We start from the raw sequence: 13050 nt of genomic DNA, 5'->3' as shown, positions 1-13050 counted from the left end.
GTCAGACTTGACTGAGCCACTAGCACTACTACTACTACAATCTCTTTAACCTGTTGACTCTCTTCTCCACAATCTTAACTAGACACACATTTACCTCTTTGGTCTTAGAGGATAAAGTACTTTTCCTACCATTTAAAACTACTCCCTCACCTGTGCATTCTGTCTGTCATCATCATTGCCTCCTTCCCTGCTGGTCACAGTGCCTTCAGGCCATAGTTGCCCCCTACCCACACTCCAAATCTCAGGCAGTCACTGAATTAGCATCTTCCTCATCTCTGCCCTCTCCCTACTGTAACTTCTAAGAGTCACAGAATAGTCTGCTCTGCCGCTGTGTTCTCACGTCCTGTTCACTTCTCTGTCTTCTGCTCCTGACACTCTAATCCCACCATTAGTGTTACCAGTGCAACTTTCATTGCCAAATCCGAACGTAACTGGTCAGTCCCTTTCTTGCAGGAGATCACTGTGGCACCAGGTACCACTGACATCCCTTATCTCAAAAGATTTTGTTTCTTATTTGATGATTGAGACTATCTTCCTGCTGTTCCACACTCATTGCTTAACCAATACTGTGAAAAAAAAAAAAGTATTCAAATCTAGCCACTTGGTCACCAAAAACAGATGACTTGGAATCACCCAAGAGTTCTTCCTCTTCCACCTATATCCCAACAAATGCAGAGTCCAGGTGGTTTTGCTTCTGAAATATTTTTTGGAATTCTCTTTTGATCCCATCACTCTGGTCCTGACTCAGGGTCCTCACTCTCTCACCTGGATTACTGCTGAGGTCTCCTCCTACCCCACTACCCAGTTACATGTGGCTCCCTTGCTCCCATCCTACGTTTACGCAGCATCACCCATAAGATGAGGTCTGAGTTCCTAACTCTGAACAGCAGCTTCCCACAACCTGGCCCCTCACCCTACTTCTCAGGAACCTTTTCTTCCTATTCCCTGACCTGCACCAGTTCCCTGAGCACATACTGTGTTGCTTCTTGCCTTTGCTTGCATTTTCCCCTCTGCCTTCAAGGTCCCAAGTCTCATCCTTTGTCCAACTGATGCAGCTCCTGCAGAGTCTGGCTTTTGTCTGCCCATCTCAGCATCCACCTTGTAGGCATGGGTAAACTACTCTCCTCTTCTCACACAGTAAAACCCTCCCATGTGTACACTGATTACTTAGGTGAGTGATAGAGAAATGTGGTTGCTCCCCCTCCACCATTACACTAAGAAAGAAGCTCATGACTAGCAAATAGAACTGTGCCATATGCATGCTGGCTTCCCCAATGTGAAAAACAGAACCTGAAACACTGTTGTTGGCACTTAAGACATAACCTAAATACAGTTGCCATTCATCTCAATTGAGTATAAACGAATTAAGCAATGAAAAAGCATGCTTACTTGTACTGGATGTTGGCTTCCTGCAGGAAGGTTAACAAGGCTTGGGAGCCATTGTGGGGAACATGGACATCGGTGACTGTTCCCTGTGATATCTGGGAGATACCTCCGGGCTGCCACAGGTCCACCTGTAGTGCAGGAACCAACCTATAATTCACAGTCAATGTCGGTGGGGAAAGATCCATGTCACAATGTCAAACACATTATCTTGTTGGTTTACAGCAATACCAAAGCCATTTTAGAATCAGACTCAAGGCTTTCATCATAGGGTCAAACTCTCAGTTGATTCTGAATTTAGTGTCCAAATGATATCACATCCATATAGAATCTGATCATAATTTACAAGTTCAATAAATACCAATCTATTAGTCACAAGATAAAAATGAGATAAACTAGTTTTAAGTATCAGTTTGATATTGCTTAAAATTATTTACTGCACTAATATTTGTACAATAGCAAGAAAGAGGAACACATAGATGACCCTTCAGCCTACATTAAAGCAGATGGTGGTCCCTTGACAACATTCAGTATCTTCAAATGGAGCGCTCTCCTAATGTTGCCTCCTCCCATGATGCATGCTTGTTCACCGATTCATACTCAGCTTTCACATGCCAATAGAAACATCGCTTTCTCAGGTGGGTGGTAGCGGGGGTACTTGTCAGCCAGGGCAGGGCTCCTTGTCACAGTTCTTAGAGAATCTCATGTGTCTTCCATCATGTGTGCCTCTTCCCAGAATGTAAGCTCCATGAGGGGAGAGGATTTGTCCACTTGGTTATGAACCCATTCCAAGTGCCTGGTATGGTGCCTTGTGCATCTTAGCAACTCAGTCATTATTTGCTGCATAAGTGCAGACCCTGTGGGGTAATTGACTACATGTTCATCCTCATTCTGTGTTTTGCAGGAAAGCAAAAGTCCACTGTTTGGCTTACAGGAGAGTCTGTTGTGCCCTGTCTAGTGCTCCATGCCTAGTAAGAGCTACATATTCATCGAAAGAATGAACTGAACTCAGCTGGGATGGAGGAGAGCCTCAATTCTATACAAGCTAAGAGCTGCACTTTCAGTAAGGCACAGTTTGTCTTTACAGGTCATGTCCATATCTTCTGTTTGGGACTCCCTCTTCCTGCATTTCTGGTCTTGATCTGTTGCAGGACCATGCAAGCCTCACTCAGTTGTGTCTTTGTGACCCCATGGACTGTAGCCCACCAGGCTCCTCCATCCATGAAATTCTCCAGGCAAGAATACTAGAGCAGGTTGCTGTTTCCTTCTCTAGGTCATCTTCCCAACCCAGGGATTGAACCCGGGTCCCCTGCATTGCAGGCAGAGTTTTTACCATCTGAGCTACCAGGGAAGCCCCCTAAAACAGAGGCATTTATTTTTGGGACAAAAAGAATTTACCTGTTTTCTTTCAGGCAGCTGACTCCTCCACTAACTTGCAAGGGCAAGTCTAACGCAGCTAACATGCTAGTCTAACAAGCATAGGACGACAGAAGTGTGGGGCTGGGAGGGATGTTGAGAGGTCATTTGATCCATCTGCCAGCCCTTGGGCAAGGATTCGTCCAGGCCTGGACCAGACTGTCCCCAGTTGATGCATCTAAACCACATCTTTTATGTTTCCCCAAGATGAGAGTCAGCGCTATCCTAATTTAACTCATATCCACATTTAACCAGATTGTCAGATATTTTCTTAATCCCTTACACTGAAGCACACTTTTCTTTTTCTCTTGTTCCATTCTTCAGTGGGGAATGGCTGGTTTCTTGCTTTTGTGAGACAAGGTACCTTTCTGTCTTCCAGTTTTCTTTATATGTTAAGACTTTCTAATCCTTTAATCATTTTTGCCTCTAAACCCATTACAGAGACAGATCTTGCTATTAAGGTGTATCACCTAATACCTGTGGAGATGAGGAAATAGTGCTGTATTTAGAGGGTGGAGAGCCACAGGAACCTGAAATATCTGAATAACCACTCTGGTGATGAGTCTGTGAGTGCTGTTTTCTGGGGCATATGCTAAAATAAGAATCCTCATTCCACAGAAGAATGTAGCTTCTCCATAGGAAAATTCCATGGAAGAAATGTCCCCTACTGCCTGACCTGGAGAAGCCTTCTTAGGAAACATCACCAGAAAGCAGTTGGTCTAAAAGAAACCAACAAAAAAGAATCTGCAAAAATCAGGAAGTGTATTTTGTTTTGGTATTAGTAAACTAAAATGAATTACAGGAGACTCCTATGTCTAAGTTATAGTAATACTCACATGAGATTTGTAAAGTGCCACCCACTTGATAGGTAGGTCTAATCTTTTCTATAAGACCTTGGGATACTACTTAATTATAGATACATTTCATGAACAAGAAGACAAAGGTTCAGAGAGGCAAAGTCCTTTCCCAAGGATGCAGGGCTACCAAATGGTATTATAGAATGTGTTTAACTCTAGTACCCATCATTTACTGACTGGGTAAGTATCTCCAGGATTTCCTGAAAATACCCCAGAACTAGAAACAACTTCCAATTTCCTGCCTTAGCGTTCAAGAGGGTCTGCTTTGTGGCTTTCACATCCTGGTCTTTCCCTTTAAGGGCTTTTTGCCCTATGAATTCTCTACGCAGGTATTTCAAAGTTTAAATCAGTTTACTGTGGGCAGGTTACCATTGGTCATTTCCTTAGGGCCTGATTGCATCTGGTTAAAGTGTTGAAACGGCTCAGAGCAGATAAAGCTGGGTGACCCTGGATAGTGACCACAACATAGAAATCAGCAGCCTGGTTAGTATGGCCTAAGGTTGTTTGCAGACCAGCTGTCTCAGGTCTTTACTGCCAAGGCCAATTGATATTCTAAGGAAAGGATGCTCCTCTGCAGAGTTTCTCACCTTGGAACTGGGTTGTGGTTCCCAGGTGTTCCTTTCCTTCTATGACCACCAGTCACAGCCAGATCTATTTAAGAGGTGGAGGAAGTTTAACGTAAAAGTTCACAGCATGGACTTGGGAATCCAGTGACTCTAGGCTGGAATTCTAGCTCTGGCAGCATGGTCTGTGTGACTTTGGGTGGAGGTTTTAACATTTCTGGGGGCTTGCCGCATAGCTCAGCTGGTAAAGAATCCTCCTGCAATGCAGGAGATCTGGGTTCAATCCCTGGGTTGGGAAGATCCCCTGGAGAAGGGAAAGGCTACCCACTCCAGTATTCTGGCCTGGAGAATTCCATGGACTGTATAGTCCATGGGGTTGCAAAGAGTCGGACACGACTGAGCGACTGAACTGAACTGAACTGAGCGACCTTCACTTAACATTTCTGAGTCTTAGTTTCCTCATCCAGACTATGAATATAATTTTAAAACCTGGTCACACGTTTTCTTTTTTTGGTAAACTTAACTGGAATAATAGAAGTAAAACACATAGCAGAGAGCCTGACATAGTGACAGCTTGAAAACGCTTAACTATTTGTTGTTGTTATTGTTACCTGAAAAGTACCTGGGTGGCCAACATGGTGGAGTAAGAGACCCTGCTTCACACAAGGACACAGCAAAATTACAACAATTTACAGGTCAGCTATCAATGAAAATGACCTGAAGACTAGCAGGAAAGAGTTTCCACAACGAAAGGTATAAGGAAGGAACCACAATGAGACAGTAGCATGGGTGGAGATTCAGTATAGTCAAGACCACACCCCTGGGTAGGTGACCCACAAGCATGAGGATAATCACAATTGCAGGAGTTCTTCCCAAAGAACAAGGGATCTGAGCCTCACTTTGGGCTCCTGCAAAGGAAACTGAGCCCCCAGAATGTCTAGCTTTGAAGGCCAGCATAATGGGGACTCTCCCTAGGGATGCAGATACTGGTGGAAGGCATTTTGAGGACCTCCTGGTGCCATGAGGACACGGCTGCTAGCAGATTCCATTTTGTAGTCTTCCCTCTAGCTTATTAGTGCAGGGTGCTCACCTGCCTACCATGTAAGCAGCCCAGTGAGCTGAGGCAGGGCCATAGCCCTGAGACCAAATGCTTTAAAAAAGGAACAATTAGAGAATAAAAAAGAGCAGAAAATTATAATCCAATAGAACCATTAGAAAAAGTTGAGAAAATTTCCCAGGATGTAGAGCAAAATGGAAAATAGAGAAAATACAGGAAAACAAATCATATGCCCAACATCTGGTGAATTAAGAGTCATAAAGACAGATTAGAAAAGAAGGCAGAACTCAGATCAATATATAAGGATTTTTAGAATACCAAGAATAAAGACAAGATCCTAAAAGTTTTTAGACAGTGTATTCTAATGACTCTGCCCCCAGTGCTAGGAGACCTGGGTTCAACCTTGTGATGGGAAGACCCTCTGGAGAAGGAAGTGGCTACCCACTAAAGTATTGGAAGAAAAGTTATGACCAACCTAGACAGCATATTTAAAAGCAGAGACATTACTTTGCCAACAAAGGTCCATCTAGTCAAAGTTATGGTTTTTCCAGTAGTCATGTATGGATGTGAGAGTTGGACCATAAAGCTGTATGCTAAAGAATTGATTCTTTTGAACTGTGGTATTGGAGAAGGCTCTTGAGAGTCCCTTGGACTGCAAGGAGATCCAACCAGTCCATCCTAAAGGAGATTGGTCCTGAATATTCATTGGAAGGACTGTTGCTGAAGCTGAAACTCCAATACTTTAGCCACCTGATGTGAAGAACTGACTCATTTGAAAAGACCCTGATGCTGGGAAAGATTGAATGCAGAAGGAGAAGGGGACGACAGAGGATGAGGTAGTTGGATGGTATCACCAACTCGATGGACATGAGTGAGCAAGATCCAGGAGTTGGTGATGGATAGGGAAGCCTGGTGTGCCGCAGTCCATGGGTTGCAAAGAGTTGGATATGACTGAGTGACTGAACTCAAAGTATTCTTGCCTGGAGAATTCCATGGACAGAGGGGCCTGGCAGGCTACAGTCCATGGGGTCACAAAGAGTTGGACACAACTGAGCAACTAACACTTTCACGCTAATGACCAACTAGCCATGGGATTTACTTTTCCAGCAATACAGAGAGCTAGAAAACCTTAACACTCTTCTGCTGCAAGATAGCTAGAAAAAGCTGAATAAAATATAGCTACCATTCCTTGAAAAGTAAAGTGGAGCTCCCCCAAATGTAAAGCGAAATTCCCAGGAGCCTAAAATAAAGAAGAAAATGCCACTTAGAACTATGTGCACCTCAGCTGTGATGGTATCAGGATTGTGGGAATCTGTCACAACCACACGGGGAATCAGGCTGAGATCTGAGGTCCAAAGTTCAGAGTTGGAACCAAGCTTCTAGTATAAAACTAGACCTTCAAAGGGCAATAGCTCGGTTAAAGAGTAGGAATTAACAACTACGCACCAGTAAGATTTGATAAGGAGGCATTTTGTAGTAGTAAATGCAAGACCTCTCCAGACAAAGATGTACCCTCAAGCCAGGCCATGCAGAATTCTTTCATCTGAAACTTTGCTGAAGAAGAATTCATGAGAAAAATATGTAGAACACATGATCAAGGTATCTACTATAAGTAAAAGCCAACATATCCAACTCATAGCTAGAATGCTCAACTCGAGATCTTCATAGGGTCTAAAAGACTGGCTAGAGAAAGTTCTTGAGAAAGAAAGGAAATGAAAGATACTTGGATGGAGTTATCAATTCCATCTAGATGGAATATTTCAGACAAACAGGGGAAAGGTGAAGTTCCGAGGGAAGTTCAATGTCTGCAAGGCAGAAAAACACAGAAAAAGCATCAGGAAAAAATAGTTTCAAGAAAAAAATAAGACAACATGTCAGTAAATATAGTTAATTAAAGAGGATTACATTCTCCAGTTTAAAAGAGCCTGAATATTGAATAATAAGAAGTATTCTCCTAAGTACTGGTTACAAAAGACATAAAATAGAAACAATGAAAACAAAAGAATGGAAAAGATATGTATCATACAAATACTAAAGGAAAAAAGCTAGTATGACTATACTAATAGCAAAACATTTAGAGCAAAACCATTTTGGGGGGATAATATATTAATATATATACATATCACTATACATAATGTAGAGATACAAAAATATCTATATACATATGTATGTACATATGTACATCCATACATACTAATAAAATTCTCATTTTACTGGGAAGATATACATGCTACTAATCTGAATGCATTCAATTAAACATCATCAAAATATGTATTGCAAAAATGGATATCATAAGGATTTTAAATTAAAAATCTTATATCTCAGTAACCAAAAGACCAGACTTGCTTCCCAAGCACTTAGAATTTTTATGAAAATTAACTCAATACCAGGCTACAAAATAAGTTTCAACAAATGTCAGAGAATTCATGTCAAACAAATGTTCTCTGATTACAGTGTAATTAAACTTAGAAATCAGTGACAAAATATATCTACATTTAGAAATAGAGAAAACAGACTTTAAATAACTTGTGGGTTAAGAAAGACACTGTAGTAAAGTTGCAACCAAATCAAAACTAAATAGGACATTTCTAAGAAATTTATAACCTTATATGATCTTGTTGCAGAAGAATAAAGATGAGAAATTGATGAGTCTTATGTCTAAATCAAAACTTAAAAAAAGAACAATAGTATAAACTACAAAAGAATAGAATATAGGGCATTAGAAAAAAAGAGGATACATTAGTGAAAAGGAAAAAAAAAAAAGTAATGGTGAGGGTCACCAAAACCAAAGTTGGTATTTGAAACATATTTAAAATAGAAAATTTGTTAGCACAATTGCTTAAGAGCAAAAGAATGAAGGGTCAAGTGACCAATATTATTAATAGTGATGAGATAGTCATAGCCTGCGGAAAAGAATGATAAGCCAATTTTACTTATAAACACAGGTGCCAACCCTAGAAATGTATGTTAGCCAACTATAGAAAAAGGTATTAATGTCATGACTGAATGCAATTAGTTTATCTTTAGTGTATTTCATTATATCAATAGTAATATATTAAAGAAACTATATGATCATATCAATACACTCAGAAGGATAACTTTTCAAAGTCCTACGTCTATTAAATATAAAATATATATATAGAAATTAACACTGAAAAGGATATTTCCTCAGCCTATTAAGTACTATCTACCAAAAATATTCAGCAGGTATTTGCATACAGGAGTAGCATTAGAAGCATTCATTTTAAAGTCAGAAACAAAGTAAATGTACTTTAATGCCAATTCCACAGATTCTCATACTGAGGGTCATGGCCAGCAGAAGAATAAAGAAAAAAAAAAGGCTAAGAGCCAGAAGGGAAGAAATAAGACTGTCATTATTTACAAATCACTGTGTACAGAGAAGGCAAGGGAGTCAACATAGGTAAACCATGAAAATTCAATGATCAGCAGCATTTAGTGATATAATATCAAAGTAAATATATACACATACATTAGTGTAAGGCCAGACACTATAAAACTCTTAGAGGAAAACAGAACACTGATGTAAATCCCAGAAAGATCTTTTTTGACCCACTTCCTAGAGAAATGAAAATAAAAACAAATGGGACCTAATCAAACTTCAAAGCTTCTGCACAGCAAAGCAAACTATAAACAAGACAAAAAGACAACCCTCAGAATGGGAGAAAATACTTGCAAACAAAGCAACTGACAAGGGATTAATCTCCAAAATATACAAATAGCACCTGCGGCTAAATAACAAAAAACCAAACAAACCAATGAAAAAAATGGATGGAAGACCTAAATAGACACTTCTCCAAAGAAGACATACACATGTCAACAAATACATGAAAAGATGCTCAACGTGTCTAATTATCACAGAAATACAAATCAGAACTACAATGAGGTATCACCTTATACTGTCAGAATGGCCATCATCAAAAAATCTCCAAACGATAATGCTGGAGAGGATGAGGAGAAAAGGGAACCCTTCCCTACATTGTTGGTGGGAATGTAAATTGGTACAGTCACTGTGGAGAACAGTACGGAGGTTCCTCAAGAAAATGAAACATAGAACTACCATATGAGTCAGCAATCCCACTCCTGGGCATATTCTCAGAGAAAACCATAATTCAAATAGATACGTGCACCCCAGTGTTCATTGCAGCACTATTTATAATAGCTAGGACACGGAAGCAACCTAAATGTCCATCAACAGAAAAATAGATAAAGAAGATGTGGTGTATGTATATATATATATACACATATGTATACACACATAATGGAATATTACTCAGCCATAAAAAGCAATAAAATAGTGCCATTTGCAGAAACATGGATGGACCTAGAGACTGTCATACAGAGTGAAGTATGTCAGAAAGAGAAAAGCAAATATCCTATAATATCGCATATATGTGGAATCTAGAAAAATAGTACAGATGAACTTATCTGCAAAGCAGAAATTGAGACACATGTGGAGAACAAACTTATGGATACCAAGGATGGAAGTGGGGGTAGGATGAACTGGGAGGTTGGGATGAACATATGTACACTACTATAGACAAATAATGAGAACCTACTATATAGCATGGACTTCCCCGGTGGCTCAGATGGTAAAGCAACTATCTACAATGTGGGAGACCTGGGTTTGATCCCTGGGTCGGGAAGATTCCCTGGAGAAGGAAATGGCAATCCACTCCAGTACTCTTGCCTAGAAAATCCCATGGATGGAGGAGCCTGGTGTCCTTAGGGTTGCAAAGAGTCAGACACGGCTGAGCGACTTCACTTTCACTTTCACTGTATAGCACAGGGAACTCTACTCACTGCTCTATGGTGACTTAAATGAGAAAGAAATCTAAAAAAGGGAGGAGTATATGTATATGGATAACTGATTCAGTTTGCTTTACAGCAAAAACTAACAACATTGTAAAGCTATATATTCCAATAAAAAATTAAAAAATGTGTATTTGAGGGGCCTTGAAATATCTCCACAAAATAGCATTAAGTAAAAAAGTGGGTTATTAGAATAGTAGGTTTAGGTGATGTCACCAAAATGGTGACACAGGAGACCCCAGCCTCCATCTTCCAACAAAAATCAACAATTAGCCCGATATCCATGAATAAAAACAGCTCTGAGTGAGCTCTGGAGTCTACTTAAGAAATTTCAGCAACACAGTGGCACAACAACAACAAGATGGGAATAACTGCACAAGAAGACCAGAAAGTCAGCTTCATTTCGCCTGCATCATCCCAGCGAAAAACCAGCACTGCTCAGTATTAAGAGGGAACATCCCAGCAAGACAGAGTTCTCCTCCTCTTTACCATCTGAGACCCTTTAAAGAGAAACTGAGCTGTATTTACCATTAAAGATGGAACCAATGGCCAACACAGCTGCCACAGGCCTCCTGCAGATTTCACTGGCTTTTGCCCCATAGGTATTCATACATACTAATGCCAGCTGAGTCCCTCCTGCTCCCCTTCCCCTACTTCCCCCTCCAACACTGGCAGAGCCTAGTACACCTCCAACTGCACTAGCAGCCATCTCAGGGCCCTGTGATGGTACAAGTACATGCATTTGACCTGCTTTAACTCCTGTGGCTGACCCCCACCGCTGTGCATGTACTTGGGGCTGTACCTCCAGCTGGGCACTTGCATGTGACTGAACTGAGGCCCAATACCAGACTGCAGAGCACACACCTTGAGGGAGATGGGACAGCCACAGAGAGCACGCTGATAGCCACAGGCAAACCCCTCTAGCTGCTTGTGGGCACAGGTCAGACCCTGTCTCCTATCACTGGCCTGCACCATGATACTCATCTGTAGTTAACGTCTCCAGCTGCACACCTGCCTGGCCCAGCCCTGCCACCAGCCTCACTGTAGTACGCACACCTAGGGGAGGTGGTGTAGTGACGGGAGGGCACACTAACCCCTAGGGCTCCTATCATTGCCAGAAAGTTCACTGTTAACCCTGATCCTTGCTGCCTGCTTTGGCCCCTGTTACTACAAGTATATCTGCATGGAGCTCCTGCCACCACACAGGTTGGGCCTTTGCCTTCCCTGGTGGCTTAGATAGTAAAGAATTTGCCTACCAGTGCAGGAGACATGGGTTCCAACCCTGGGTTGGGAAGATTCCCTGGAGAAGGAAGTGGCAACCCACTCCAGTAACCTCTGCTGGGAAGTCCCAGAGACAGAGGAGCCTGGCAGGCTACAGTCCATGGGGTCACCAGGAGTCAGACATGATTGATCGTAGGCATGCACGCATGCATGCACACTACAGAGGCACCTGCAGCTGGCCTCTAGAGTTGAATTTGTACATGCCACTGGCTCTAGTGACCTAAAATTTGTAATGGAACCATAAGACACTTCAAATAGCCAAAGCAATCCTGAGAAAGAAGAACAAAGCTGAAAGTATCACACTTTCTGATTTCAAACTATATTATAAAGGAATAATAATAAAACAGTATGAAATTGGCATAAAACAGACATAGATTAATGAAACAGAAGAGATCCTTGCAATAAACCTATGCATATATGGTCAATTAATTTACAACAGAGTAGCCAAAAATATACAAGGGAAAAGGACAGTCTCTTCAAACAAATGGTGCTGGAAAACTGGACAGCCACATACAAAAGAATGAACTTGACCACTATCTTATACACGAAAGTCAACTCAACATCGATTAAAGACTTGAACATAAGACCTGAATGCCCTGTCAGGGACTAGATCATTGAAGATCATGTCTTCCCTAACATTCCTAATATTCTCTAACAGTATCAGGCAGCATTAGCCTACATCTTTTCTTGTAAAGCCTCTGCCTTATCCAGAGCCTGTCAAAAAGATGTATCAGATTCTTAAGTAGTACATGCTTTGAAAAATACATTGTTAAACAGCTATTGCCTACTGTGTCCCTTTTCACTGTCTGGCAAGAGACCATTATATTACTGCCTTTGAGACTTGAGAGAGTATCAGACTTATTAGCCTCATGGATAGCTTGACAAAATGAAGACTCTTGGAACTGACTACCAGAAATCCTAATTTCAAGGGTTTCAAGAGAATCTGACTTTTTAACAAGTGCACTAGGCAATTCTGAAATAGCTGTTCTGAGGACCATGCTTTATGAAAGTCCCATATGAGGACGTTCTTTCAAGTAGGTGTTAATGACAACACCAGATTTAACTATAGTTTTGAAGATTCTGAAATTTTCTCTGTTTACTTTGTACATCAAGAAACCCTTAGTAGTCCTTAATCAGCTACTCGTTTTCAGTGACTCTTGGAAAAAGCTTGTGTCTGGCACCAGTTTTAGAGGATAAGTCATTTGTTTGGCAGCAGAAAAGGATACGCATAGAGATGTGGAGGCAGGGATAGGAACCAAGTCCATTCTCAATTTGTCCTGAGTCAAATCTACATATTATGTGCATTTTCAGAAAACATTCAAATTCAGGTATACTCTGTTTTTGTACAATCTGCATTTCCATAGTTCAAAATAGCTTCGACATGACTGGAAATCTCTATAATGGACTGAAAGTTGTGAAATTGTTAGTTGCTCAGTCATGTCTAACTCTTTGAGACCCCATGGACTGTAGCCCACCAGGCTTCTCTGCCCATGGAATTCTCCAGGCAAGAATACTGGGGTAGGTTGCCATTTTCTTCTCTAGGAAATCCCCCAACCCTGGGATCGCACCTGAGTCTCCCACATTGCAGATTCTTTACCATCTGAGCCACCAGGGAAGGGTGGTTTATAAACAGTAAACATTTATTTCTTGTAATTCTGGAAGC

At 41.2% G+C, this 13050-nt stretch overlaps 1 protein-coding gene and 1 long non-coding RNA gene across 3 annotated transcripts in view; one reads left to right on the top strand and one right to left on the bottom strand.

Annotated features, from left to right (window-relative positions):
- The window catches only part of CPA6 (carboxypeptidase A6), a 275220-nt gene that overhangs the window by 88807 nt on the left and 173363 nt on the right, over positions 1–13050 (bottom strand). For both annotated transcript variants that reach the window (XM_081503243.1, XM_081503245.1), the window contains exon 3: positions 1390–1514. In XM_081503243.1, the coding sequence (XP_081359369.1) occupies positions 1390–1514 (125 nt within the window). The remainder of the gene's footprint in view (positions 1–1389; positions 1515–13050) is intronic.
- LOC145510966 (uncharacterized) overlaps positions 1–13050 on the top strand; it is a 106252-nt gene that overhangs the window by 86311 nt on the left and 6891 nt on the right. The window contains exons 4-5 of the long non-coding RNA XR_014057306.1: positions 1843–2021; positions 2288–2446. This is a non-coding gene — a long non-coding RNA (uncharacterized LOC145510966). The remainder of the gene's footprint in view (positions 1–1842; positions 2022–2287; positions 2447–13050) is intronic.

This window comes from Giraffa tippelskirchi, chromosome 6 (genome assembly GCF_054371585.1).
Source record: "Giraffa tippelskirchi isolate mGirTip1 chromosome 6, T2T-mGirTip1v1.2.pri, whole genome shotgun sequence".
NCBI classification, from domain to species: Eukaryota; Metazoa; Chordata; class Mammalia; order Artiodactyla; family Giraffidae; genus Giraffa; species Giraffa tippelskirchi.
The sequence above is the reverse complement of the archived record's forward strand: the minus strand, read 5'-3'. Positions and strand labels throughout refer to the sequence as shown.